At 36.3% G+C, this 27,918-nt stretch overlaps 1 protein-coding gene across 12 annotated transcripts in view; it reads left to right on the top strand.

The window, feature by feature from the left end:
* The window catches only part of PCNX1 (pecanex 1), a 177,421-nt gene that overhangs the window by 127,248 nt on the left and 22,255 nt on the right, over window positions 1–27,918 (top strand). For all 12 annotated transcript variants that reach the window (XM_023628012.2, XM_023628016.2, XM_023628014.2 and 9 more), the window contains 10 exons: window positions 1,330–1,422; window positions 4,232–4,382; window positions 6,785–6,926; window positions 7,652–7,829; window positions 10,341–10,449; window positions 11,278–11,407; window positions 14,432–14,490; window positions 16,223–16,438; window positions 22,037–22,290; window positions 23,946–24,176. In XM_023628012.2, coding sequence (XP_023483780.1) covers window positions 1,330–1,422; window positions 4,232–4,382; window positions 6,785–6,926; window positions 7,652–7,829; window positions 10,341–10,449; window positions 11,278–11,407; window positions 14,432–14,490; window positions 16,223–16,438; window positions 22,037–22,290; window positions 23,946–24,176 — 1,563 coding nt within the window. The remainder of the gene's footprint in view (window positions 1–1,329; window positions 1,423–4,231; window positions 4,383–6,784; window positions 6,927–7,651; window positions 7,830–10,340; window positions 10,450–11,277; window positions 11,408–14,431; window positions 14,491–16,222; window positions 16,439–22,036; window positions 22,291–23,945; window positions 24,177–27,918) is intronic.

Consider the following 27,918-nt stretch of genomic DNA (forward strand, 5'->3'; position numbering starts at 1 on the left):
AAGACATAAATTTTAGACAGTTCATCATGTTATGTAGTGAGTATTTTTTGAAGGCCTTTAGTAATTGGAGGAAAATGTATAATTATGTATCATAACTATATATATAGTTGTATATCATTGATTGCCTTTATTTCAAGTTTTAACATGTAAGAAATGCTCATTCCTCAAAGTTCATTTATATCTATAACAGTGTGCTAAACATTCCTTTTCAGATCAGATGAAATTAAGTGATTTCATTGTTTTCTTAATCCTATTCAATTTAAACTAGAATTTGAAAGATGAATATTAACGTAAATCAGATTGGTTTTGTTGTTCTTATGGATAAAAACTGTGTCTTTGTAAGTCAATTGCTAGTCTTTTAGCTTGTTTTATTTCTTAAGGGCAATCTGAAGAGTATGTGTGTGTTTATTTTTCAGATTGAAGGAAAGAACAAATACCTGTATTAATTTAATATACTTTAAATGTAGTAATATTTTTAAATTTCTAATTTTGGGAATTTTAATGTTTCCTTTATTCTTTCAGTAATTATTTGTAAATTGAATTCTATAGATTCATATCTGCTTTATGGAACAAAACATAAAGCATTCTTTTTCTAAGATATTTTAGATTATTTCCATTTGTGAAAGACTGACTTTATTCATGGCTTGAATTAGACGTAATTTTTATCTTTGCTGGACTATTCTTTAGAAAACTTTGGAAATATAGAACTGCCTCGAGATATAACTTAAATTTTTCTGACTTTAGTTTCCATTTTAGCAAAGGACATTTCATGTTAAATATAGTAGGATATTTCTGAATTGAGCTTAAAAGCATAGATCTATGGGTCAACTGATGACCAAAGATACTAAGAGGTTTCTGGTTTTTACTACAACCACTAAAAGAACCAAAATCCAGTAAGTAAATTAGGATATATGCATACAGTTTCAACGTTTCAGAAGACCGAAGAAAATATAACTTTGTTCTCCAAAAGGATATCCCCTATAAATGATACGGTAACTTAAGTACCTCATTTCCTTTTCCCATATGTAAAAGTAAAACTTACAGACTAATGGGGGAAAAAATCTTCATTCTAAAAGGCTTTGTTATGATATGTTATACAGTGTGTGGAACTAGTTTAGTTTTATTTCCTTGGTATTGCAGTGTCAAACCAAAACATGAAGAAATTGAGGAAGAAAATAAGACTTATTGTAACTATTATGTGGAAGAAATATCTGGAAGTGCTAAAGAATAAGATCAGTGAAGAATTGTTTCTTAAACTTTTCAAGGTGGGGATGAAGGAATGATTTTTTTTTAATTTTATGTGATTGGTAATTCTGTTTGATTCCACAGAGTGAGCGTTTGCAGTCTGACCTAGTAGTATGCATTGTAATTGGTGTGCTGTATTTCGCTATTCATGTAAGCACAGTGTTCACAGTACTGCAGGTAAGGAATTATTTTTTCTTTTGGTTGGGTGAAAATAACTTGGGACTCATTTCTAATTTGATTGTAATGTATGTCTATAATGCTGAAATATAAGACTTTTTCTTTGTTTGGTTTTAACAACAAATATTTATTTTCTCCTGGTTTCTCCGGGTCGTGAATCTGAGAGTGGCTTAGTTAGCTGATCGCAGCTCGGTGTGGTATGAGACTGCAGTTGTGTGGGGCTACAGTCAGTTGAGGCTGTTATTAGCAGGCTTCAGTTCCTTGCTGACTGTTGGCCAGAGACCTTAGTTCCTCTCCACATAGTCCTTGCCGTAGGCTGTGCGAGTATCTTCATGACATGTCCACTGGTTTCCCCTAGAGCCAGTGATCCTGCAGAGAGAAAGCCCGAAACTGAAGCTGCAGTCTTTTATAACTGATAGCAGATGTGTCCTACCACCCACTTCTTCTGTATCTACTGGGCATACAGGGCAACCCTGGTACTTTGTCAGCGGGGAATACAAGCAAGCTAATTACCAGGAAGTGAGGGCCACAGGAACCATGTTGGACACTGACTACCGCGGTGCACCCTCTGGCCTCCATGATTCATATCCCTCCCAAATGCAAAATGCAGTTGTCTCCTCCTGAAACCCCCAAAAGTCTCATTCCGGCACAGCTGGAAGTCTATAAGCTCATCATCTAAATGAGATCCAGGTGTGGACAAGGCGCCACACATGTTCTTCCTGCAGTACAGTTCTGCTCATCTGTAGGCCATGCAGTTACCACTCTTAGTGCTCTTCGTGCTTTTATTTCCACATGGCGGCAGTCTGATGATGATATTCCTTCGCATAATTTTCTTCATGATTTTGTGCTTGAGGTACATCGAATCCAGTTTTCATCAAATCTGGGAAATTTTCATCGTTATTACTTCAGTATTTTTTCTGTCCTTCTCCTTCTGCTGTCCTCGCCCACCCCCAAACTCATGGGCTCCAGTTGCACGTGTCTTAGGCCTCTTGAATTTTCCCACAGTGCACTCATGCTCTGTTCATTTTAATTCTTTTTTTCTGTGTTTAATTTTGAATACTTTCTATTGCTATGTTAAGTTTGCTAGTCTTTTCTTCTGTAATGTATAATCTTTCATTAATCCCATCCAGTGTATTTTTCATCTCAGAACTTATAATTTTCATCTTTAGAAGTTTGATTTAGATTTTTTTTATATCTCTGCTGCCTCACCTTACTTTTTTGAACATGTGGAATTCAGTTCTAATTCTCTTAATGTCCTTGTCTCCTAATTCTGACTTCTGTGTCATTTATGGTTTGGTTTTCATTAGTTGATTTTTTTTTCCCCTCATGGGTCATAGTTTCCTGATTCTTTGTGTGCATGGCAACTTTTGATTGGATGCCAAGCATTTTAAATTTTACCTTGTGTATTGGATAATTTTGTATTTTAGAAATATTCTTGAACTTTACTTTTCAGCACCGTTAAGTTACTTGTTAACAGTTGGATCCTTCCAGGTCTGCTTTTCAGATTTCTTAGTTAGAAGCAGAGCTGTGTGCGGTCTGGGGCTGATATTCCCCCTACTGAGGCCCTAGCCTTTTGAGTACTCTGACCCGTGCCCTGTGAATCTAGAGCTTCTCCAGTCTGGCCTGTGAGAATGGGCGCTGGTCCCAGCCCTGTGTGAGTGCTGGACACCATTCTCTCTAAACCTTTCATGGGTGCTTTTCCTGGCCTCGTGTAGTTTCCTCAGTCACATGCTGATTCCCTGAAAACTCCAGTGAGACCCTGCAGATGCTGAGTTCTGCTCCTTGCAGTTTGCTCTTTGGTACACTGCCTCTTCTGGTAAACTCTAGCTGCCTTGGCCTCATCAGGCTCTCAGTTCTCTCTCTTCAACTCAGGGGGTTCCATGCTTCACATGAGTTCCCCTCCCTGCCATGCAACCTGGAAACTCTCTCAAGGGAGTAAGCTGGGGCAGTCCTGACACTGGCTTCATCTGTTTCCTTCCTCTCAGGGTTCACCGTTCATTTCCTTATGACTAGTGTATTGCACGCCATTGGTTCACATATTTTCTTCTGTTTTGGTTGTTTCGTGTGGGAGAGTAAATTCCTGTTATTCCATTTGACTGGAAGCAAAGGTCATATTGTTTGATTTTATTTAACATTTTTGCCTGTTTGTCTTCTCTTCCATTTTGAACTATTAATTTCTGAGTCCTTTGCAAGCTGAGTGAGGTCCAGTGGTCTTCAGGGCTCAGATGGAGCTTCTTCATGTCCACGAAGTTCCAGAGTTTCCAAATATATGACTTTTAATTTGAATGTTTGAAGTAATGGTACTTGTTTTCCTCTTTTGTAAATTTAATCATATGTAAAAACTCTCTTCTAATGGTATACCACGTGAAGGCATGAAAAATGAATGCTCTTTTCTCATTTTATTCTACTCTTCACTCCGACTTACTTTTAGTTAGCTTATGTCTTTTATCTCTGCTAGTTGAAACAATTTAATACATCACTCTGCAAGTCATATAGAACTTTCATGGAGCGGCAAGCAATACACCTCGGACCACTCTCAATTACACAACAGTGTGAGACACCAAAGAAAGTAGTTAACACATTTTTAAATATCTGTAATATAGAAACAGTCACTAACTTTTCATAGCTGATTTAATCAGAAAAACTACATAATATAGAAATGTGAACTTCAGACAAATATTTAGTTTTCAGACCTAAAATTGATTTTGCTGTTTTCCGTTATCAAATGGAAAATGGAACTGACAAATTAGAAGTTCTCTTATGGGTCTCAGAATCACTTTTAATTTTCTCAACTTTATGCTTCTTTTAGCCTGCTCTCAAGTATGTGCTGTATGCGTTGGTCGGCTTCGTAGGTTTTGTAAACCATTACGTACTGCCCCAAGTTAGAAAACAGCTGCCCTGGCACTGTTTCTCTCACCCTCTGCTGAAGACAGTGGAGTATAATCAATATGAAGTTCGAAGTAAGTATTTTAAAAGAACACTCTTCTTCTTAATACTATGGATTTTTTTCTTTTACTTTTTTGACAGATGACAGTTAAAATAAGTATCATCAAGTAACACTTTAGCTTGTGTTTCTTATACTCAGATTTGAAGCTGTAATGAGTCAGACCTTTTGCAGGATGCTTTAGTTTCAGTTCAAGTGTAAATGTGAGTGCTGCGATGCCAACTTTCCACAGAATAAACTTACTGCTTCCAAATTGTTCTTCACGACCTCTCATTGATGAATCCTTCTGTGTATGTCTGTGACTTCTCTTTCCAGTCCCTACACTTTCCCTCAGTTTTCCTTGTCATATGCATGCAACCTAATCCTCTTTAAAACTTCTATTTGGAATAGTTTTAACTCAAAACATAGGAGGGATAGAGAGGTCTTTGTTCCTGTCTCTACCGAAGAGGGATTTAAAAGAGTTGATCAAGTGAAAAGAAGTTAAAAACATTTATAAATGCTATTATTTCTTCAGATTTGGGATAAAGTATAAAATGACTCAAAAAGAGGCAGAAGGCTAGTTCACTTGGCAAGCTTCTTGCTTACCAATTTAAACCTGACTTTTCTTTCTTCTTATAAATATTCAGTCCTTGTTCATTGGGCTCATGACGTGTAATATATTATACTTCCTCATTTTAGAGAAATAATAAAAGGTTGTACCTATCTATGTAATCATTTATTACATACCACTGATTAAACAGGCCAACATTTTTTCCTCAAACTTTTTCTTCAGTTAGTGAATTACTGTAGAGAGGAAATTCCTCAGTTGTTTGAAGATAAATTCTTTAGGGAACTCTGAAGCTTTTGAAAGCTTTCTATATCAAAGTTGACTTTGCATTCTCAAAGCCAATTTCCTGGGCCTTTTAGCAAAATTGCTTAAAGCATTGTGGTTCTGTAATCTTGATCACCAGTTTGATTTTTTGGGGGGGGAGGAAGATTAGCCCTGAGCTAACTGCTGCCAATCCTCCTCTTTTTGCTGAGGAAGACTGGCCCTGAGCTAACTTCCATGCCCATCTTCCTCTACTTTATATGTGGGATGCCTACCACAGCATGGCTTGCCAAGTGCCATGTCCGCACCTGGGACCTGAACTGGCGAACTCCAGGCTGCCGAAGCGGAACGTGCACACTTAACCAAAGCACGCCACCGGAGCACTAATGTGTAGATTGCAATAATGTCACATCAGACTGATGTCACTGTGAAGACCTTTTACAGAATATGTGCTCTTTTAATAAGGGAAAATGTCATAAAATTGTATAAAAATCTGTACTGGTCCATTCTTACCATAAGGAAAATAACCTGGAATGATATTTTTTTGATGGTAGACCATTAGTGTTGCTTTCATATATAAATAATAAGTGTATCGGGTTTGTTTTAAAGAGCAGTTTTCATTAAAGTAAATCATTGATCATATTGTTTATTTTTGATCTTAAAACATTTAATCTAAATTTTAACAAATTTTGATTCTACATAAAATTTTTGACTTATTGAAAGTACTAGTATTAGCAAAGTTGATTTTTTTCCCTTCTACTGATTTTAACACCTGAGAGAAAAATATTATTCATTAAAGAACTTCCTGAAGCCAGGTGACATTGTCTTCAGATAGCCAGAGAACTTTATTTTAAATATTTGTTTATCCTGGACACTTTCCCCAATGAAATAATATTAAATTATTGGAAAAAATGTTATTAGCAATAAAAATGACCCTTATGAAGTGTGTGAATCCAAAACATATCATCCTTTCATCTCTGTCCTGGGATACATGTCTTATATATGTACAGTCATGAGCCGCATAACAACATTTTAGTCAATGACAGACCACATATGCAATGGTAGTCCTGTAAGATTAGTGCCATATAGCCTAAGTGTGTAGTAGGCTATACCATCTAGATTTGCGTATGTGCACTCTGATGTTTGTACAATGTTGAAATCACCTAACACATTTCTCAGAATATATCCCCATTGTTAAGTGATGCATGATTGTGTGTGTGTGTGTATATATGTATCTTGGGATTTTAAAAACAGATAATTCAATAGATCATTTATTTACTTATGGGGAAAGGGACAGTGTAATAATCTTTAGTAACCTTTTCTCCAAAAGTGATAGGCATAAATGAGAAAAGGTTGTGGTTAAAACCTGAAGTTTCAAGAATTAAAGTTTCAAATGAAATTCATCTCAATTTAAGTCACATCTAAGTTGCAAAGTTGGATGTGTCTAAAAATTCATAGAAGTTGACTATTCCTTGAAGTACTGGATTTCTTAAATTATTTATTTATAGTAGAGGTGAATTTGAGTTGTAAGATTTTTCTTTCTCATCACATTGCCGAACTATTTTGTTCATTAGATGGTGTGGTCATCCTGACTTCTCTTTCCTTGTTAGATGCAGCCACTATGATGTGGTTTGAGAAACTTCATGTGTGGCTTCTTTTTGTGGAGAAGAATATCATCTATCCATTGGTTGTTCTCAGTGAACTTAGTAACAGTGCAGAGACAATTGCCAGTCCAAAAAAACTGGATACAGAGTAAGTACAGTACTCCTCTGATCTCAGTTTGACGAATGCGGGCTGTCATAAACAATGTCCTAAGTTATTGATCAAATAGCAAATAATCATTGAGTGTCTCTTTGGTACAAGGCACTGTAAGATAAAAAATTCAGAAGAAATTTTGTCCTTGACTTCCCTTTTCTGAACATCTGTTTCTGCTCTTGGCAAATCACTACTCCAGACATCTCACTGTCAACTGATATTTTATGAGAGAACGTTTATTAAATAAGGTTAATTTTTAATATTAGAGGATAACTTTGGGAGATGGTTATTTCCTTGTACTGTGTAAATCAGACCATATAGGTGGTCACTTGCCTATATAGTCATCCTGTAGGCCTACTTACTAGGCTAGGTACATGTTGTTGGGTAAGTGTTAATATTTGTTTTTCATATGCTGAATGCTGATAATGTTAAAGCAATAGAATTATTGAGAAACTGGAGAACTAGTTGTCAAAATTGCAATACTTAACTCTTTAAGCATGCTTGTTTATGTAAGGGATAAGAATTGTAATACATATTATTAAAGGGGAACATTATAGTTTATTTTAGGATGAGATATGTTTTGTTATATAAATCATTTTAAGAAGTTTAAATTTGATATGTTCTTTGAGCTTTGTAAGTGAAGTGGTGATTTTTCTGAAGTTAGTGGATTTTCTAAAGTTTTCAGTCATTGGTTGATGAGTTATGCTTTCTTTATATTATAGATTAGGTGCTTTAATGATCACCATTGCTGGTCTGAAGTTGCTACGATCCTCTTTTAGCAGCCCTACGTATCAGTATGTCACAGTCATCTTTACTGTGCTCTTTTTCAAAATTGACTATGAAGCGTTTTCAGAGACCATGCTGTTGGATCTCTTCTTCATGTCCATCCTCTTCAATAAGGTAATTTAGCCCTGCAAGGAATATCCTTCTCTGTAAAAAGTATCTCCCTAAGTAGTTTACTATTGAGTGAGGATTATGCTTGCATTTCACTTGCTTCATTATCTTTCAAGTAATGTCTTTCTTCAGTCAACCAGTTATTTAGAAGCATATTAGAATTCTTCGACAATGCGTCACTGTGATCCATAAAAAACATATTTCTTGCTATAGCTAGGAAGATAAGATTAAGCTATATGGAAAAATTAGAGAAACACTAATAAGAACATATTTTTAAATATATGGGATCTTCCAAAGGGGTGTTTGGTTTTGAATAATTTTAGAAATAGCCATGATAATAGTTGAACTGGGCTATGGGCTGCTGGGTAGATGGAGGGAGGAAATAACCTGATAGGAGAATGAAGATGGTAGATGCTGAGGGTAGTGAGGCCATGTGGGAACAATCAGAAATTAGTTTGGTGACATTTGCAGAATACTCTGAAGTTTACAGAATGCTTGTAAAATGTGTTACCCACCCGCAAGATAGATGCTTTCAGTTCTTTTACAAATGAGATGGTAAATCTGGGTCTTCTTCCTCCCATTCCAAGAAACTTGTTGCTGAACAACACTACCTTTCTAAATGAAATAGGTTGTGCAGTCAGATTATTTGTAAATTACATAGAGCTTAGATTTCATGTTGACACTGACAACATACAAAGGACTTTGACATATATTATCCCATTTGATAGGTTACAGAGAGCTGAAGCATATGAGCAGCTACAAAACACAATGAAAGCCCAATTTTAGGAAAGGTAGCCTGGTCAGCCACATTTGAGATGAATTGGGGAAGAGAGAACCTGAAGGTATGGAGAACAGTTTAAGAGATTATGACAGTAATTTAGATGTGATAGAGGTCTGACCTAGGATGGGAACAGTGCAAATGGAAAATCATTAATCTGAACAAGGTTTTAGTGATAGTCAATTTCAAAACATTGTGCTAAATAGCTTCTAAAATACTGCAGTATTGTATTTGTTCAATCACTAATTTGCGTGCATTTTTATCATTTATTTCCTCTTCTAGTGAGCATGGTTAACCAAAGGAAGAAGCCAGAAAGTTAATCAGAGAATTGTTTGTGTAAAGAAGCATGTGATTTCTCACAAATTTAAGTATTTAGATTGAAAATTGTATTGCATCTTATTATATTTGTTGGAAAAAAGTGAAAGTTGCAGTAAAATATAAACTAAACAATCCTTGAAATAGTCACTACACTTAACTCTCATTGGTTTGGATTTTCTTAATACTTTCATTTGTTAAGCAAGTTGTTTTTGAGAGCACATCATGTTCCAGAAGTGTTCTATATGCTTAGGCTTCATCAGTGAACAAAACAGAAAAGGTTCTGCCCGTAAGGAGTTTGGTTTTATATGGTTACTTCATAGAACTTAACAGTGATAATAAGCAAGTAATTCAAGAGATCTCTTTAGATATATTTTTTATTTTAAGATATCATTGTAAGATGCACTACTGATTTAATAACCACTTATCCATGTAATTGCATATCGTTTTTTTTCTTCAGTATTACAGTCAAAGTTTGGTTACAGTCTGTTTCATATTTAGAATCTGGAGCATTTTCTGAATCACTCTTTTAAGCAGTTGCAGTGGCATCTTGATCATATGTATGCTACTTTTATTCCTGTCATCCTGATCATGTTAGTGCCAAGGGTTGCCAGTGTAATTTTGAGTCATGGGGAGAGTGCAGGGGTGCATCTGCATTTTCCAGTTGGTTGAAGTTGTGATTTCTTTTTTAAATTGGAAGTTAAATAGATTCATTTGTAAATCAGCTAAAGGATTTAAATATGAGGTGTTTGGTGCTTGGATCATGGCACCAAAGAAGTCAGAACTTCTTGCATTTAAGATTCTGTAATCCATTTTGAGAATTGGGCTTGCGTTGCCCAGCATGCAGAGGCAATCTCGGGCAAACACAGTTATTCTGTTTCATGTTGAAGCCAGGTTCAACCACAAAAAAGATATTAATTTAAATAAGTTTAAAATGTGTGTTGTGTTTCCATTGACAGTAACAGTTGAGATTATGAACAGTTGCCTAACACACTTCTAAATTTTTAGGCGGTGACAACTGTATTACAACTTTATCCCCTGCCTGGCTGCTTTCAAATTCCTTTTGACGTTGCATTTAAAACGTAGTTTCTAAAGCAGTAAAATTTGAGGAAACTGTGTCTTAGAATAAAGATATATGTGTATTACTTAACCTTTACAGACGTCTAGATTTTCTGCCTTTCTTTGTTTTGCTTGTAGTAGTAGTAAAATAGCCAATAGAGGGCATAGAATTTTTGAGAGAAACGCACATCCAGAGATTAGCTAACTGTCTTTACTTAAAAAGATATGCAGTGTTTGGGCAGTTGATACATCTTTTCCTTTTAGGCCAGTGGCAGATGATTTCAAGCCGTTTCCCTCTTAGGAAGAAGATGCATTTTCGAATGCCTGGTGCGCTGTTTTGCTGACTGTCCCCTTCCCTCCTGCAGCTTTGGGAACTCCTTCATAAACTGCGCTTCGTGTACACCTACGTCGCCCCCTGGCAGATCACATGGGGCTCTGCCTTCCATGCTTTCGCTCAGCCCTTTGCCGTGCCCCGTATCCTTCCAAGATAAGTTCTATAAGAAAGGCAGTGGTACCCTTGATGAGAGGGTTGGTTTGCAGGCATAGAGTATAGGTTGCCGTGTGATAAATTATCAAAAATCCGCAGTCCTTTGGGTCTACACCTATACTGATTTTGATTGTTTAATTTGTATTAACGTCTGCGGCCTGCAGATCCTCTGAACATGAGGGAAGTATTAAGGTTTTATAAGTAAGTAATGCCTATTTAAAATTTTATGTTTACATAAGAGAATATTAAAGTCCATGAATTTTCTAAATACAAAATATTCAGATATATTTTTAATGAATATAAAAACCATTTTTCATAAACATGATTGTAACTAAACTTTATATCCAAAATTTTCTCTTCTCATCATTTGTTAAAAGTACTTTCTAAATAAAAATACAGGTTAGGAATGCATAGATGTTGAAATGCAAACTTTTTGTATCTGTACATTTTAGTTTTATCTTCTGGAAAGTTAAACCCAAGCATCTCTACCCAAGAGTGATATATGGACTTTTACCAAATACGTGTTAGCAAATATTTATTTGGCTCCCTTCAAAGCATCATGCCAGGCTGTACTTGCCTGGCTGTGTCTTTCGCTTTTACCCCCTTAGACTGTTCACTGACACCCTTTCTGTAATCCCTGATGAACCTCATTTTTCTAATTGCTGTCATGGCAGTGTGTTTCTGAGATGTCTTGGTGTGTGTGAGCACATGCTCAGATGTGTGTGTGTGTGTGTGCACACACGCTTGGATGAGTGTGTGTGTGTGTGTGCACCCACTTGGGTGAATGTTAAGGTCCTTAACCAATTTTCCCTTAGATTCAGCCATGTTATTTGTTCAGGCTGCTGTGTCGGCCTTCTTTTCTACTCCGCTAAACCCCTTTCTGGGAAGTGCAATATTCATCACTTCATATGTTCGACCTGTGAAATTCTGGGAGAGAGACTATAAGTGAGTAAAATTAAAATTTGAAAGCCAATTTTTATCTTTTTTACAAGGAAAACTATTGACAGTATTATTATAAGTAATTCATGGTTAATGATTTTTTGTGTTGAAGTATTTTGCTGAGATTTTATAAATACTCTTAAAGTTTCAAAATGATATAAAGTTAGAGAGTCAGAGAATAATTCTTTATTTTCTCTACCTTTTTTTCTATTTATAAGATTTTTTTTTTTTTAGGGTTTTATTTTTCCTTTTTCTCCCCAAAGCCCCCTGGTACGTAGTTGTGTATTCTAGTTGTGGCATGCAAGGTGCCACCTCAGCATGGCTTGATGAGCCATACCATGTCCGCTCCCAGGATCGGAACCGGCGAAACCCTGGGCCTCCTAGGCAGAGCACGAGAACTTAACCACTCAGCCACGGGGCCAGCCCCTATTTATAAGATTTTTTAAACATAGTTCTAGATGAATGTACTTGTTTTTATTTTTTTAATGATATTAGAATTGTTCCATGTTAATAATACTCACACTTTATGCTGTACAATGTTACATCATTATAAGTCATAATTAGTTATAATTTTCTTGGAAATAGCCATTTCTAGAGCTAAATTTTTTATAGCTTATTTTTGGGTTTTCATGAGCATAAGTTTTTAATGACCATCTTTGTACATAGTGTTTTCTCCACTTAGGCTTAGTTCCTTAGACCAGCTGTTTAATCTGATGCCTAGAAACTATTCTTGTATGTAATCTCTTCGAATTTATTTTTCTTTTAAATTTAAGAAAGAATTTTTAAAAGGGGAATTACTGTGTCATGAAGCGTAAATATTTTAAAGGCTTCTAATATGTATTAGCATGTTGATTCAGAAAGAGCTTGTACTGATGTATAATTCTACCAGCCATCTCCGTGACTGCATTTCTCTGTACGCTTTCACACACTGGCACCTGTAATGTGTGGAGCGGTAGTCTCACCTTAACTAGCTTGTGGATTTGAAACTTTTGGTGCTCTGGTCTTTGATATAAAACCACTTATAGTGTTTCCCTTTTTGGTGAGTTTCAGTGTTATTTATATCTTATTCTTCTGGGTCAAGTTAAATTTAGTCCAAAATAATGTGTATGGCAGCAGTTCTTAAGCTTTCTGTTCTTAGATATCCTTTACAATTGTAAAAATTATTCTAGCCTCCAAAGAGTTTTTATTGATCTGGATTTTATCTATGAATGTTTACTGTATTAGAAATCAAAACTCAAAATCTTAAATGTTTATTAATTTAAAAATAGCAACAATAAACTTATTGCATGTTAACATAACATTTTTGTAATGAAAATAACTATATTTCTCATCTCACCAAAAAAAAAATTAGTAAGAAATAACATATTAGTAATGAAAATAACTATATTTCCCATCCCATGAAAAAAATCAGTAGGAAGAGTGTCATTGTTTTTATAGTTTTATAAATGTCTTTAATGTCCGGCTTAATAAAAGATACCTGGTTCTCATATCTTCTGCATTGAATTTGTTGTTGCATTATGATGTTTTGGTTGAAGTATTGAAGAAAATATGGCCTCACACAGACATATAGTTGGAAAAGAAAGATTTTAATAGCTTTTTTAGACAATTGTAGATATTCTTTGATCTTTCACTAAAAGTTGACAAATAGTAGTTTCCTAAAGATTGGTTGCAATGTGGAATCTAACACCATATCCATAGAATTTTGGAACGGTGTTACATCAAAATCCATTGATACGTCCTATGCTTTGAATGTATCTTTTACCCATGTATATACCTATACCTGTGCAATCTTATAACATTTATCAATCATTTGGAAAATACTGGTTCACTGAGTAATGTAGATCTTCCAAATTTTGACACATTTCATTATACAATATTTTCTTAAAAGTATTCATTCATATCACCACCAGTCTCAACAGAAAAGTGTTAAAGTATTGGGAAGCTATCACGCTCATGGTGGTGTAGACGGAAGTTTTCCATAATTTGAAATTTTGCTTGAAAACTTGAATATTATTATTGGCAACAGATATCGTTGTCAGTTCTTTTCCTTGAAATAAGAGGCTCGCTTTCTTCATTTTGAGAACTATCTGTCTAATGCCCAAGTCTGAATAATCATAGTTTACTCAGCCGTTCATTAAAAATGGTGTTCTGTGAAAGAAAGTAGCTAGCGCAGCTTACACTTCAAACAATTGCACAGATGTTTTCCCTTGAGACAACCATCCCACTTCAGAATGCAACAGAAGTGCTTCCTGGGTGTTCTGCTACACATAATATTAGACCTGTTCTGAGGGGCTGCAATTTAATAAAATTAATGTTCTTTATTGCTTCATTAAGGGCATTTTTAAGTGAAACTTGAATTTTTATTTATTTTTTCTTGCACATGTTTGGCAGTGAAAAATAGTGCGGTTTGATACTATTGCCTTGATTCATGTTAAAGCACCAGTAGTCTTACCCACCATCGCTTTTGCACCATCAGTGCAATTGTCAACATAGTGAAAAGAAGCAAACAGCTCACTGTTGCAATGAAAATAGTTTTGATCTGGAAAACTCCCTGAAAGGATCTTGAGTCACCTGCTCTGGGTTCTGTGGATCACTTTTTGGGAACCACTGTTCTAAAGAACACGGTACCACCGGGCATTAATAGATGTACCTCCCCTTTGCAAAGAATCTTTCATGGCCTGTGTATTTCTAAGAACTATATACAGCATGCATTTTTTCAATCTGATAATTTTTTTTTTGGCATTAGACTTATTAATGTCTTTCTACACGCTGTTTAGTGAAACACAAGTTAGGAAATAACTGCTGTGTTTATGTAAGATAGAGGTGGGAGAGTAAAATTAAACACCTTACCCCTAAAATTATGCTACTGAGGAGTTTTATCAATATGCTAATCAAAGATTTTTCTCAGAGATATTCATAAAGTGATAATATTTATTTCATCTATATTGCATAGTGTTCTCCCTTTTAATTATTAGACATTTTTTAAAAATAAAAATGGATACTAAAAATGTTTTGTTTTGCCCTCTTCAGCACAAAACGAGTGGATCATTCAAACACCAGATTGGCTTCCCAGCTTGATAGAAATCCAGGTAATAGCTCTGTGAGTAAAGAAGCAAGTCTAAGGAATTTGTTATATATATTTCACTCCCAACTTGTTGGGGATCCTTTATGGTTCCAAATGCTCATTTTTTAACAACTAAATATCCTTTATTTTATTTTGTTTCACTTTGGCAACAAATATGTGAATTAAAGTATCTACAACTTATATGTCATCTTTTATAAAATACATTTTAAGAGTGCTGGTAGGAATAAAAAAATGCCACTCAGAAGACTGTTAAAAAACGGAACACAGTTAAAGTAAAAACTGGTGAGGTGTGTTGAAGAGTGTGCAGTCTGACCAATATGTGTTATTAGTATGTTTGCTTCCCCCCTTCCCCAACTGCTTAGGTAAATATTAATTTCATTTCATTTAGTTTATTGTATATAGAGATGACGTGGGGAGGCCAAATAGTCTCTCAAGATAGTGCTTCAGTGGGTGGCGCTTTGGTGGTGTTACTGTACCTAAAGTCTGGTTCTTAGTTTTGTCATTTGGGAAATATCCTTTTTTTGGCCTGCCCATAGTAATCTGACACAGAGAGGGTGAATCTCACTGCCCCCACCATAAGAGATTTAACACATCAACCGGAATTACAGTGTTACTTCACTGGAAGAAATATCACCCCCCAAATAGACTGGACTATTTGTATCCTTTTGACTTGCAGATTCCTTCAAATGCTCTGTCTACTTGAGAAACTGTCATCAGATTGATTCATAATAATAAAATTGTTTTAACGAAGACTAGTTACTTGATATTATTGACTGTCATTATCATGTTCTGGTAGATAGAACAACCATCTCAGCTCTAGTATATTCTTGTAAGAGGCTTAGAATTCTCACGATGTTGTTGATGCCATCCCACATATCAAAAAGACCATGTTCTGAATTAATATGCATGCTTTTGTATAGGTGGACAGAGCATTAGATGTGACCATTTTATTGAAGTTAGAGTCTGGAGTTCTGCTTTCTTTGTTTTGTTATTAGTTAGGCTGAGTTTAAAATAATTATTAAGCATTGTATATTTTGCCACTCTCCAGTGCTGTGCTTTGGGCACCCATTTAGAGATTATTGCCTTGGATGGGTTGCTGCTAAAGATGATCATTTCACTTATTGGGTTTTGTTGTATCCTAATTTTTTTCTTAAGAATGACTCTAATAAGTTATGTAGGTACTTTGCTGCTGTGCCTGTATATACAGTTTATTTCTATTAAGCTAGCTTTAGCCATCTCAATATACAGTGTTTTTGACTGACTGTCTCCTCTTTGTTTTGGGCTGTCTCGTTTGTTCAAATCTTGTATTGCTTTATCCACTTCCTTTACTGGTATATCTTTTTGTTCTAGTTGAATTTCTCTTATCTTTTTCATTTTTCTTGCTTGGTTTTAATTAAAAGACGTGGTTCATTGAACAGAAATAGAAAAGATCCTGGACTGTTCAAGAGGTGGAAAAGACGTTAGCTTTCATCTAATCTAATTCCCACATTTTATGGACGGGAACCAGGGAGTCAGAGAGGTTATGTGACGTCTAACTCCAAATTCTGAACTTTTCCCATTACCCTGTATTTCATTTTTATATAGAAATTGTAAGAGTATGACTGTTAGTTTCCTTGTCAAAAAACTGCAGATACAACCCTAACTGGAAATTAGTTTTAATATTTTTAACAGTCTTGTTTGTTGATATAAAGGGTACTTAGGGTAAAATTTAACTTTTTTTTGATCCCTTCTTATAGGATCAGATGACAACAATCTGAATTCCATCTTTTATGAACATTTAACCAGATCCCTACAACACAGTCTCTGTGGTGATTTGCTCCTGGGCCGGTGGGGCAACTACAGTACGGGCGACTGTTTCATTCTTGCTTCTGACTACCTCAATGCATTAGTGCACCTTATAGAGATAGGCAATGGGCTGGTAACTTTCCAGCTGCGGGGACTTGAATTCAGAGGTAAGACATTCGCTTTTTATTTTTATAACATACTCCTGTGACATCTAAGTTTTGTGTGTTTACATTTCAAATCAAAAGTTATCATAAAATTAGATCCTTAGTCTTTAGAAGTGTGAAATGAGAAAAGTTATTAAAGAGTAATTATTAGATTTTTTCCCCAAACTTCACATTCAGAGAAGAATAATTTTTATGGTATGCTGTATATATAAAGGTAGTGTCATTAGTGTATAATTGACTTGTTTTCTTAGCGATGTTGAACTTCTGTTGTTCTGCGCTTGCTCTCTTGTCAGTCTCTTTTTGTGACCAGCTGCATATATTTGTTAGATGGCTGGTAGCAGTAAATGCTGTGTTTTTGTGTGAGGCAGAGAGTAGCTGACCAAGTTATTTTCATATAGACACCATGCGTTTGTCCTCAACAATTTCTTTTTTATTGAGGTGAAATTCATGTGACATCAAATTAACAATTTTAAAGTGAACAAGTCGGTGGCTTTTAGTACATTGACAGTGTTGTGCTACCACCACCTCTGTCTATTCCAAAGCATTTTCATCACCACAAAATAAAACCCCTCATCCATTAAGCAATTACTCCTTTTCCCCTACTAGCCCTCAGCAATTTTATATACTGACAAATGAAGCTATTTCTACAAGAAAATCATGCATTCAGAAACATATTGACTTGATGTTACCAACTGCTGTAAGTTGAATATCTTGCAAGCATGAAGAGAGACTTGGTTCATAGGAATTGAAGTCCTATGCATGCATATCTTTCCAATCTAGGGAACATTTGGACTTGAGAGTTTTTAAAGAGAGCATCCAAGCTGTGTGTTGATCTATTCTAAGAAGTGCCTTGTGTGTTTTTAACCTGAAATAGGAAATCAGAAAGCATTCAACTAGTTAGAGGATCAGATCAGACCTATACCCTATAGCTTTATTTTCACCCTGGTGTTAAATCAGAAGCCTTGCACCTTTGTTATGTAATATCTTTACTAGTGGAGCAAATGCTTCTCTAAATTTACTGTGTTCACTGGAAATAAGACTTGTGCAACACTCAAATTGTTGATGTTTGGTTCTTATTTGTAAGATATTTATAATCCATCCTCTCTCTTTTTCAAAATGTCCTATTCTTGTTTTATGGCCTATTTCTGCGTCTCCATAGGAGTCCAGGACCTTAATTCCATCTCTTCTGCAGTCTTACCCAGTGCTGTTCAAATCTAATCCAACTAGACTCGTTCGAGAGTTAGCCCCCCTTGCCCACTACACCTGCCACTGCTTTGACTTTAACTTCTTTTAAATTGTTGGCCCCTGAAGGTTTCACCTTTGCTTTTTAATTTTAACTTTTTTTTTTTTTTACAAATGTATGTGGGGAGGCTTAAAATTTTATCTAGCATTTCTATGTATATGAATTGGAGGATAATCCTTCTTGTCGTCTTTTGTTCCACCATATTGATCACAAATTCTCCAAATCAAAAATCAATCCAAATTCTCACTCTCCCAACTTTTACTCTCTGGTACTGATAGATTCAAATAAAATTTTGCATAAATCCTTTGCCATCCAAACTCTCATTATTTACCAAACAAACTCAAATCAAACCGATTTGGAAACACAGTACCCCTTACTATCTGAACGTGGCCGGATTTGGCTAGCAAGGGATACCTATAATTCTTCACTCAGCCATAGTGACTTTTTTTAAGGCAAATTCAATCATGTCCCTTCCATGCTTAAATTTTTCAGTGGCTTCCCATTGCATTTAAAATAGAATTCTAGAATTCAAACTCCTCCACATGCCCTACAACACCACCTTATCTAGCCTCTGCCAGTTTCTCCAGCCTCACTTTATAACATCCTCCTCACTCACTCCAGCCACACTGGCCTTCCTTCAGTGTCTCAGCTGTGCTAAATTCTTTACTGAGGCTCGTTATTGCCCTTCCCTTTGCCCAGGAAGTACCACCCATACCCCTTCCCCCACCAATCTTCCACCACTAATTCCTTAATTATCTTCAAGTATTGGCCTAAGTGTCACTTTCTAAGACAAGCCTTCTCTAACCACCTGTTCCATGTGCTTCTCTCATATTGCCATTTTTCCTCCTTGACACTTAGCATAGTTATAATTTTATGTTTGTTTGTGTTTATTTCTTCTCTAGCCCAAGGGTTGGCAAACTTTTTCTGTAGAGAGCCAGATAGTAAATAATTTAGGCTTTTGGAGCCATGCATATTCTCTGTTACATAGTCTTCTTTGATTTTTCTTTTAAACAACCCTTTAAAAATATGAAAACCATTCTTAGCTTGGATTTGGCTCAAGGCTGTTTTTTAAACCTTTACTGTAGATTATAAACTCCTCAAGGGTAGGAATCATACCTGCTTCATTCATTATGGTGTCTCCAGCACCCGTCAGAGCAGTTAGCATGTGATGCATAATTAGTTAATTTTGTAGAATGATTAGGTAATGTAAGTATGCGGTTTTTCCCCCTTTCTCTTCATTCCAGGCTTCTCATGAGGTTTGATTGTATTCTTGCTCAAATGTTGTAATCTTTGGATCTTTTCTTTCCTTCTCAGTGTTTTCCCTTATCCCATCTGCCTCCTACCCCTGAAAAGATTAATCAAGAGTGTCAGTATTTTCCCAGGCAGATGTTTGGATCTGCTGAGCATCTTGATGTATTTTCTGGGTAATAGTCCATTAAGCTAGTTTGATTCCTTTGATTTTACTGTCTCTCCTAGTAGGTCCTAAATTTTAAGTGACATTTAATTAAATAAATTTCTTGATCAGTTTCCTATAGGTCTTGGTTAAACCCCTTCATATTTATTTCCATTTTTATTTTACTGACATTCTCATTTCTTTTCCATGCAAATTTTATGCCAAAGATTTGGGTTATCAGTCAGTTTTTTTGTCTTATCACAATTTTCTGATTACCACTTCTACCATGTTAACTTTTTATTTGTAAATGTTACTTCTACCAGGTGCGGATTTCCAAATCAAAATTTATGGGTTGAAAATTCTTATGCTGATTGGATTCCTTTCAATTTTTATTCAAATTAATTTTAACATGTCTAGTTTTCATAACTGTTAGGTGTATTTATTTTTACCAGTTTTATTCACTATGAAGTCACCAAAAGATCTAGCTAATCCAGAAAACAATTGGTAATAGTTCCTCATAGATATTCTAGAATCCCTTTCCAAGTCTCAAAATTCTTTTTTCAATTATTAATATTAATTTCTGTACTTATTGTTGACCATTTTCTAAGCAAAATGTATTACTAGGGTGCTTTGGGGTAGAAAATATTCTTGGGGTTTTTACAGTAGAGTAAGACCATCCCACATTAATTCGATTACTCTGTTCACTTTGTTCTACTCCTCTGAACGAGGACCTCATTCTGTCTCTCCTGAGTAAATGTCAAGACTCCAAATTCCCTCTTGCCACATGTCTTCTCTATGTACTGCTAACAGAGTGACCTGCACAAACTATGGCTCTCATTGCGTTACTTTCTTTACTGAAAAACCTTTGACTGACTTCCCAGAAAGATGACAAAATGAATAAAATGAACTAATAATACATAAAACCTGAGCAGTAGACCCAACTTCATGCCACAATTTTAAAAACCCAGGCTCAGGAAGTTTCTTCTAGAAATTGAATAATTCTTCTGCCCTCTCTAATCTATTCTAGCACATGGATAAAGAAGGAAAATTTCTCAAGGCTTTTTACAAAACCAGTGTAATACTGATGTCAAATATGGCTAAACTGGCTAAAAGAGTAACTATAGTTTTGATTCACTTATGACTCTAGATACAATAATGCTCAAAACCCGGAGTAAGCAGAAACCAGTAGTACTTTTTTTTTAAGTACCCCTCACTAATTCAGCCATTTTTCATTTTTAAATTAAGTGTTGAAAAGCAAATTAAGGGGCTAGCCTAGTGGCACAGTGGCTAAGTTCACACACTCTGCTTCGGCGGCCCGGAGTTCGAAGCTTTGGATCCTGGGTGCGGTCCTAACACCACTCTTCAAGCCATGCTATGGCAGCATCTTACATACAAAATAGAGGAAGATTGGCACAGATGTTAGCTCAGGGACAATCTTCCTCACCAAAAAAAAAAAAAAGCAAATTATAGAATTCATCTTCTTTCAGTAGGTCCCAGGAGAAAAACAATATAATATGATTCTCTCAAAAGATGCCAGAAGAAATTTGGTTAAATTTCATTTTCAATGTTGGTTTGAAAATACTTTATAAAATTATGTACATCCTTATTCAAAAAAAAATGTGTATGTGTGTCTGTAGTCAGTATCATGTGTAATGGTCAACCACAGCAGGCATTCCTGTGAATGTCAGGTTCAGGACAGGGTTTTTCGTGTCACCACTATGTAACATTATTTTGGAAGTGTTCACCAATGTAATTAAACTAGAAAATGAAATAATAGAATTGTTGAGGGTTCTAGATAACTAAATAATACAGTGTATTAGCTTGGCCAAGCCTGCCTCTTCAGCCTTCTCTTTCCTCATACCACCTCCATCACCAGATGGGGCTAGGTTTCATGGCATCTTTTCCTCTCAAAGAAGTGTATTTCAAACATGGATGGTGTATAAAAGCTCTTTAAAGGAAAAAATTATTGTACAGTCTCACTTAAGTTATTTTTATTAGAATATAACTTTAATATGTGCCTTTATAAAATTAAGTATAATTGCTTTATAGTCCTTACATAATATAAGGAGTTTACAAATTAAATGGAAACAAGACCACAGAACAAAATAAAAATTAACTTTAATGTGATAGATGATATTTTGCTGGCACTAGATTGTTGTTGTTCTAATTCTATATTTAATCTGATTTTGTATTTTTACTTCAGTAAAACTAATGTGGAGAATGCCTGTTTGATAAGTATTTTGTATCAAAGAATGTAACTTCAAAGAATTATTTGCTAGTGCAGGCTAATCAGACCTCATACCCCATTGAAACTTTATCAGCAGGTAAGCCTCAAAGGCTGATTATGTAATCTTATCCAATTATTGATGGAATTGGCAACAGAAAAAATTTTGATTATGTGTTTAATATTAAATTATAATGAACTATTACAAGTTATATAGCCAAATAAGCACGATATATAATAATATTTCTGCTTGCAGCATGGACATGATACTGGTAAATAGAGCTCAGATGCTTTTGAGTTCTGCATGTCTATCTGTATTGTGTGCCCTAGGATGATTTAGTTCTCATTCGTCTCTCCTTTTTTTGAATTACCTCAGACCTTTATGAGATATACCTTTACTCATTTGGCGTTTGTTTGATATGAATGCAATTGTAAACCCAAATTTGAAAAGTTTGGGAATCGATGTATCAAAATTAAGGCGGTTACTTTACTGCACAAATTCTCAGAACCTTGGATGCACTGATACACGTTGTGATTCCGTAGGAGCTAAATATACAGTATGTCTAGTTTCTCGAGCTTACTGCAGTTTAACACACATTCTAAGGCAAATCAGTCATATACTTTTAGTTGCTATAAAATGTAACTTTTTTCTAAATTCCTTATGTTTTTGAAGCATTTGTTTTTCCACTTCATGTTTTTTTCCCCCTTTGTAAATTGTCTCTCTCTGTCTCTTTTTTTAAGGTACTTACTGTCAACAGCGAGAAGTAGAAGCCATTACTGAAGGTGTTGAAGAAGATGAAGGATTTTGCTGTTGTGAACCTGGCCATATTCCTCATGTACTTTCATTTAATGCTGCATTTAGCCAGCGCTGGCTAGCTTGGGAAGTGGTAGTCACCAAGTATATTCTGGAGGGTTATAGCATCACTGACAATAGTGCTGCTTCTATGCTTCAAGTGTTTGATCTTCGGAAAGTGCTCACCACTTACTATGTCAAGGTAAGGGTGTGTGCCTACTTAGGCCCTCTGATGATCGGCTGCTCTTCTTGGAATAGACATACATATATTTTTTTAACTTGTGCTTTGCTTCTAAGTCATGATTTAAATTCTCTAGTATCCGGTACAGTCAGTGAAATATACCTGTGAAGGTTTTGCTGTTTCTTTCTTCTGTGAAACTTATTCCATTTGTTCATTAGTATTAACAGCTACCATTTGTAGCCCATATGTTTTAGGCACTGTGCTGAGGAATGTATATGCACGCATACATTTACGTGTATCTTACCTAATTCTCTAAAGGAATATTGCATCTCCGTTTTACAAATAAACAAGTTAAAGATTAGAAGTTAACTTGCCCAGAGTTCTCTAACTAGCAAGTAGAGTTAGGGATTTAAAACCCAGGCTTGTCTGATTCCTGAGCCCTTGGTGTTAACCACTGCTTTCAACAAGCTGAATAAAAACATTGCAAGATTTAGGAGGTCCCCAAGACCACCCTCAGCTTCAGTAATTTGCTAGGATTCAAAAAACTCAGCAAAGCCATTATACTCTTGGTTAGGATTTATTACAGTGGAAGGTTACAGGTTAAAAATCAGCCCAAGAGAAGAGGCAGGTAGGGCAGGCTCCAGAAAGACCAAGGCATGAGCTTCCAGTTGTCCTCTGCTCGTGGAGTTGTGTAAACAATGCTTATTTCTCCCAGCAACTCTGTGTGACAATACTTAGAGAATGTTGCCAACCAAGGACTGTCACCTGAGCCTCAGTGTACAGAGTTTTTGTTGGTGCACAGTTACTTAGATGTGGCCGGCCGACCACCCACATGGCCAGCCTTAGTCTCCAGCTCCTCTAGAGGTCATGACTCTAAGCCTCCAGGTGAACAAAGACTCTTATCAGGCCGGACTTGCAAGGGATTAGAGGTTACCTCCCAGGACCCAAGACTTTCTTTGGGCAAGGTTAGTTCTTTACTGCAGAGGTATTCTGTTTTTGCTAACAATTTTACAGAAATACAGCATGGTTATTTAGGGGCTTGTAGGCAAAGCCAGTCTTTTCAAGAGGAAAGTATGTGTCAAATTTTAACGACCCATATTTGAATTTTCCATATCTTGCGTTATTGCCTCTATGTACCACTTTATTTGTGCTGATTGGGGTCAACCTTGAATCTTCTATTTAATATTTGGTTAAATCCAACCTCAGGAAGCGAAAGAGATTGATTTTATGTTTTTTACGTGTGCATGTGGCATTTTCTAAATATGTATATTTCTGTTGCTTTTTTATTAGGGTTTTACATTTCTATAATTTGACCTAGGATCACAAGATGGTTTAGTAGCTTCCTATGAGAAATTTCTCAAAATAAATACACCACAATAGAAGGTTTTCACATCTCTTAAAAGATCCTAAGTTCCAAAGCTCTAAAATCAATAGACTAGAATTGTTTTGAAGTTGCCTTGCTGAATTTATGGTTATGATTTTAAAAGTATTAAATGTTTTTTATCCAGGAAGGCCTGAGGTATATTATTACAGCATTCTTAAAATATGTTCTTATAGTATCAAGCTAGAATATTTTTTTGTCATACTACCAGTATAAAGAGTTGGAATTTATTTAGTGAGGAGTTGTAGTTAATTCAAATTGTGATTTAGCCTGAATTTTATCTTTCCCTTGTTAGGGTATCATTTATTATGTTACAACCTCTTCTAAGCTAGAGGAGTGGCTAGCTAATGAGACAATGCAGGAAGGACTACGTCTGTGTGCAGATCGAAATTATGTTGATGTGGACCCAACATTTAATCCAAACATTGATGAAGACTATGACCATCGACTAGCAGGCATATCCAGGGAGAGTTTCTGTGTGATTTACCTCAACTGGATAGAGTATTGCTCTTCCCGAAGAGCAAAGGTAAAGTCTGTTTATTTCATTTATAACTCTTCAAATCAGTTTTCCAAAGATGGAAAGAATATTTCTGTTTGTTATTATAAGGTCAATTTTTTCAGACTTTCCTCTTTCTAACCATTTGGGTAAGAGAACCTGTCTGTTTCATTGTAGTTGGGCCAAATGAACCAACTCTGCCAAAACAGGTTAAAGAAAGTGGCCTCCCTCATTCTTTTCATTTGTAGTGTCATAATCTCACTGTCCAGATAGCACCCCGTCCGCCCCACGCTTGCGTACATATACACAAATTAGGTTACAGATCACATGTAGCACCTTCTTAAAGACTACATCCCTCCACATACACACATCAGACTGAAGGATGATTTAATGTCTTTGTCCCAAATCCAGTCTAGACCAGTGCTGTCTAATAGAATTTTGTGCCATGATGGAAATATTCTGGGCCGTTCCAGTATGGTAGTTACTAATCTACCACATGTGGCTATTGTTGAACACTTGACATATGGTCAATATGACTAAGGAACTGAATTTTAAATTTAATTATATTTGATTTAAATTTACTGGCCCATGTGGGCCAGTGGCTACCATACTGTACAGACTGTTGGCTTCCAAGTGTTAACATGGTGAAAAATGACCTAGGAAATGTGTAAAAATGCAGATTCCTGGGCCTCCCCTAAGAGGTTCTAATTCTGTAGGTCTAGGCTGGGGACTGAAAATCTGTGTCACTCTGGGTGATTGGGGACTGAAAATCTGTGTCACTCTGGGTGATTGTAATTCAGGTGGTTTCTAATCCACACTTCAGATAACTTGTCTTATCCTAAAGGTAAGGTGTATTATAGACTTCACCAAATGCTACTTTTTTTCTAGCTCTCATGGTTCTCGTGGCAATCTTGCCCCCCTGGTTAGATTCCATGTAACATAACCACAATACCAAGGCCTATGGTTCCAAAAGCTGGTTCCTACCACCGCTATTGCTTTCCAAGCAGGAGTCTTATGTAGTTGAACCACCGGCATCCCATGTGTAGGATTACTCGGTATGGTGGAGCATAGTGAGCCACCTTGACAGCTAGTGACTTTCTCATGGTCTGGGATGTACACACTTACTGTCCTTAGATGTAGCACCTGTTTTAGTCCTTCCTTTACAGCTACTTAGAGTAAGGCACCGCATCATATCACCTCTTTGCTCTTCACCTCATCGATAAGAAAGGGAGCATCTTTGTACTTCCTTGCTGAACAGTATCCTTTGAGCTTTTATACTAGATGCACAACAGATACTAAGCAGAGCAGCATATTTTTAAAGAAGGAATAAAGAATAGAATAAAATAACCTCGGAAGAGGCTTAGAAAAAGGACCAGCAGGCAATATCTGGAGATGGAGGACCTCAAAGCTAAACTTCTTTTTTTCAAACACATTAACAAGCAGTTTATTTTTGTATAAATGAAATATACTTAGAATGCTTTGTATACTGTTCTCAAATCCTTGGATTTATTTTTGGTGGTGGGAGTGGTCATATTATTCTGATAGCCTCTCTCTGGCTTAGACTACATCGCTTACTTTTGTTTTGGTTTAACCATGGTCACCTGGGCTAGGAACTCACCATCTGCCTACTCAGGAACAGGGCTCCATTCTTCTCAAATTTAAGGACCCTTCTGCTAGAGATTATTGCTGAGGTCATAGACATAGCTCAAGGAAGTCCTCCTCCCAATTGTTAATAAATCGCATGTTCAGAAGGTTTACCTCCAAATTTGGATATTCCTGGTCTCTTCCAATAGCTTCTTATTGCTATGCCAGTCAGACTTACATTCTGCTCTGCAGTCCCCTCTAGGACAAAATTATCAGTTGTACATATATTCCCCTTCATGCTACAAGTTTTCTTTTAAGTTCAACAAGCTTATCCCCATCTCCTTAAAACCATGCATTCTACTTTCTGAATCCCTGTTCCCAGAGTAGCCTTTTCCTAGGGAAGTTAATTAGCCAGAAAGATTTGCTGACTCCAAGTTCTGGTACCCTCAACCTCAATGTTAAAAAAGTTGCCTTGAGACTCTCCTTCTAAGATAGTGTTCTAACTTGCATATTACACAGAAATAAAACATCATTCTTCACTCCTTCTCTTATTATATGTATGCTAGAAGGAAATAATCTCCCTTATGCTAGCTATACCTGTCTTCCGAACAGCTTGAAATTATATTTTTGTAAGTGTGGCCCTGGACTAACCGTGTTGAAATTACCTGAATGCGATTTGGAAACATTCTTCTCAGCTTGACTTTGCTTTCTGTTTCTTAAGTGACAATGCATTTCTTTCACCATTGTTGTTAGTGTTAGCAAGGATTGTTGGACCGGCCCGGTGGCGCAGCGGTTAAGTGCACACGTTCTGCTTTGGCAGCCTGGGGTTCACCGGTTTGGGTCCAGGGTGCGGACCTGGCACCGCTTGGCAAGCCATGCTGTGACAGGCGTCCCACATATAAAGTAGAGGAAGATGGGCAGAGATGTGAGTTCGGGGCCAGTCTTCCTCAGCAAAAAGAGGAGGATTGGCAGCAGATGTTCGCTCAGGGCTAATCTTCCTCCCCCCAAAAAAGGAAAAAAGAATTCTTTGTGAGAATTTCTAATGCAGTTGAGAATGTAAGACACATGCCTTCTCCAACAGTAACAGAGCTACCAGAGTAGAACCGATTCTTTTTTCTCTCAGTGCTTTAACAGTTGCTACACTGTCTTCTGGCTTGTGTTGTTTCTGATGAGAAGCCTCTGGTCATTCTTATCTTTGCCCCTGTGTAGAAATACTATGTATAACATGATGGGGTTTTTTCACTGGCTGCTTTTAAGATTTTCTCTTCATCAATTATTTTAAGCAATTTAATTATGATGTATGTACCTTGGTGCAGTTTTCTTCATGTTTCTTGTTCTTGGAGTTTGTTGAGCTTCTTGAATCCCTAGATATATAGTTTTTATCCGATTGGGAAATTTTTCAGCCATTATTTTTTTAGTGTTTTTTCAGTCTTCTTCTCTCCCCTTTTTTGGGGACTCCAATGACATTTATATTAGGCTGCCTGATGTTGTCCTATAGCTCACTGTTGCTCTGTTACCTTTTTTTTTTCCAGCCATTTTTGTCTCTGTGTTTAATTTTGCATAGTTTTTATTGCTATATTTTTTTAATTATTATTTTTTATTGAGTTAATGATAGGTTACAATCTTGTGAAATTTCAGTTGTACATTATTGTGTGTCAGTCGTGTTGTAGGTGCAGCCCTTCACCCTTTGTGCCCACCCCCTACCCGACCTTTCCCCTGGTAGCCACTAATCTGTTCTCTTTGTCCACATGTTTAAATTCCTCATATGAGTGGAGTCATACAGAGATTGTCCTTCCCTATCTGGCTTATTTCACTTAACATAATTCCCTCAAGGTCCATCCATGTTGTTGCAAATGGGACGATTTTGTTCTTTTTTATGGCTGAGTAGTATTCCATTGTGTGTGTGTGTGTGTATGTGTGTGTGTGTATATATACACATCTTCTTTATCCATTCATCTGTTGATGGGCACTTAGGTTGCTTCCACGTCTTTGCTGTTGTAAATAATGCTGCAATGAACATTGGGATGCATGGGACTTTTGGAATTGCTGACTTCAAGCTCTTTGATAAATACCCATTAGTGGGATAGCTGGATTGTATGGTGGTTCTATTTTTCATCTTTTGAGGAATCTCCATACTGTTTTCCATAGTGGCTGCACCAGTTTGCATTCGCACCAGCAGTGTATGAGG

This window comes from Equus caballus, chromosome 24 (assembly GCF_041296265.1).
Source record: "Equus caballus isolate H_3958 breed thoroughbred chromosome 24, TB-T2T, whole genome shotgun sequence".
Classification (NCBI taxonomy): Eukaryota; Metazoa; Chordata; class Mammalia; order Perissodactyla; family Equidae; genus Equus; species Equus caballus.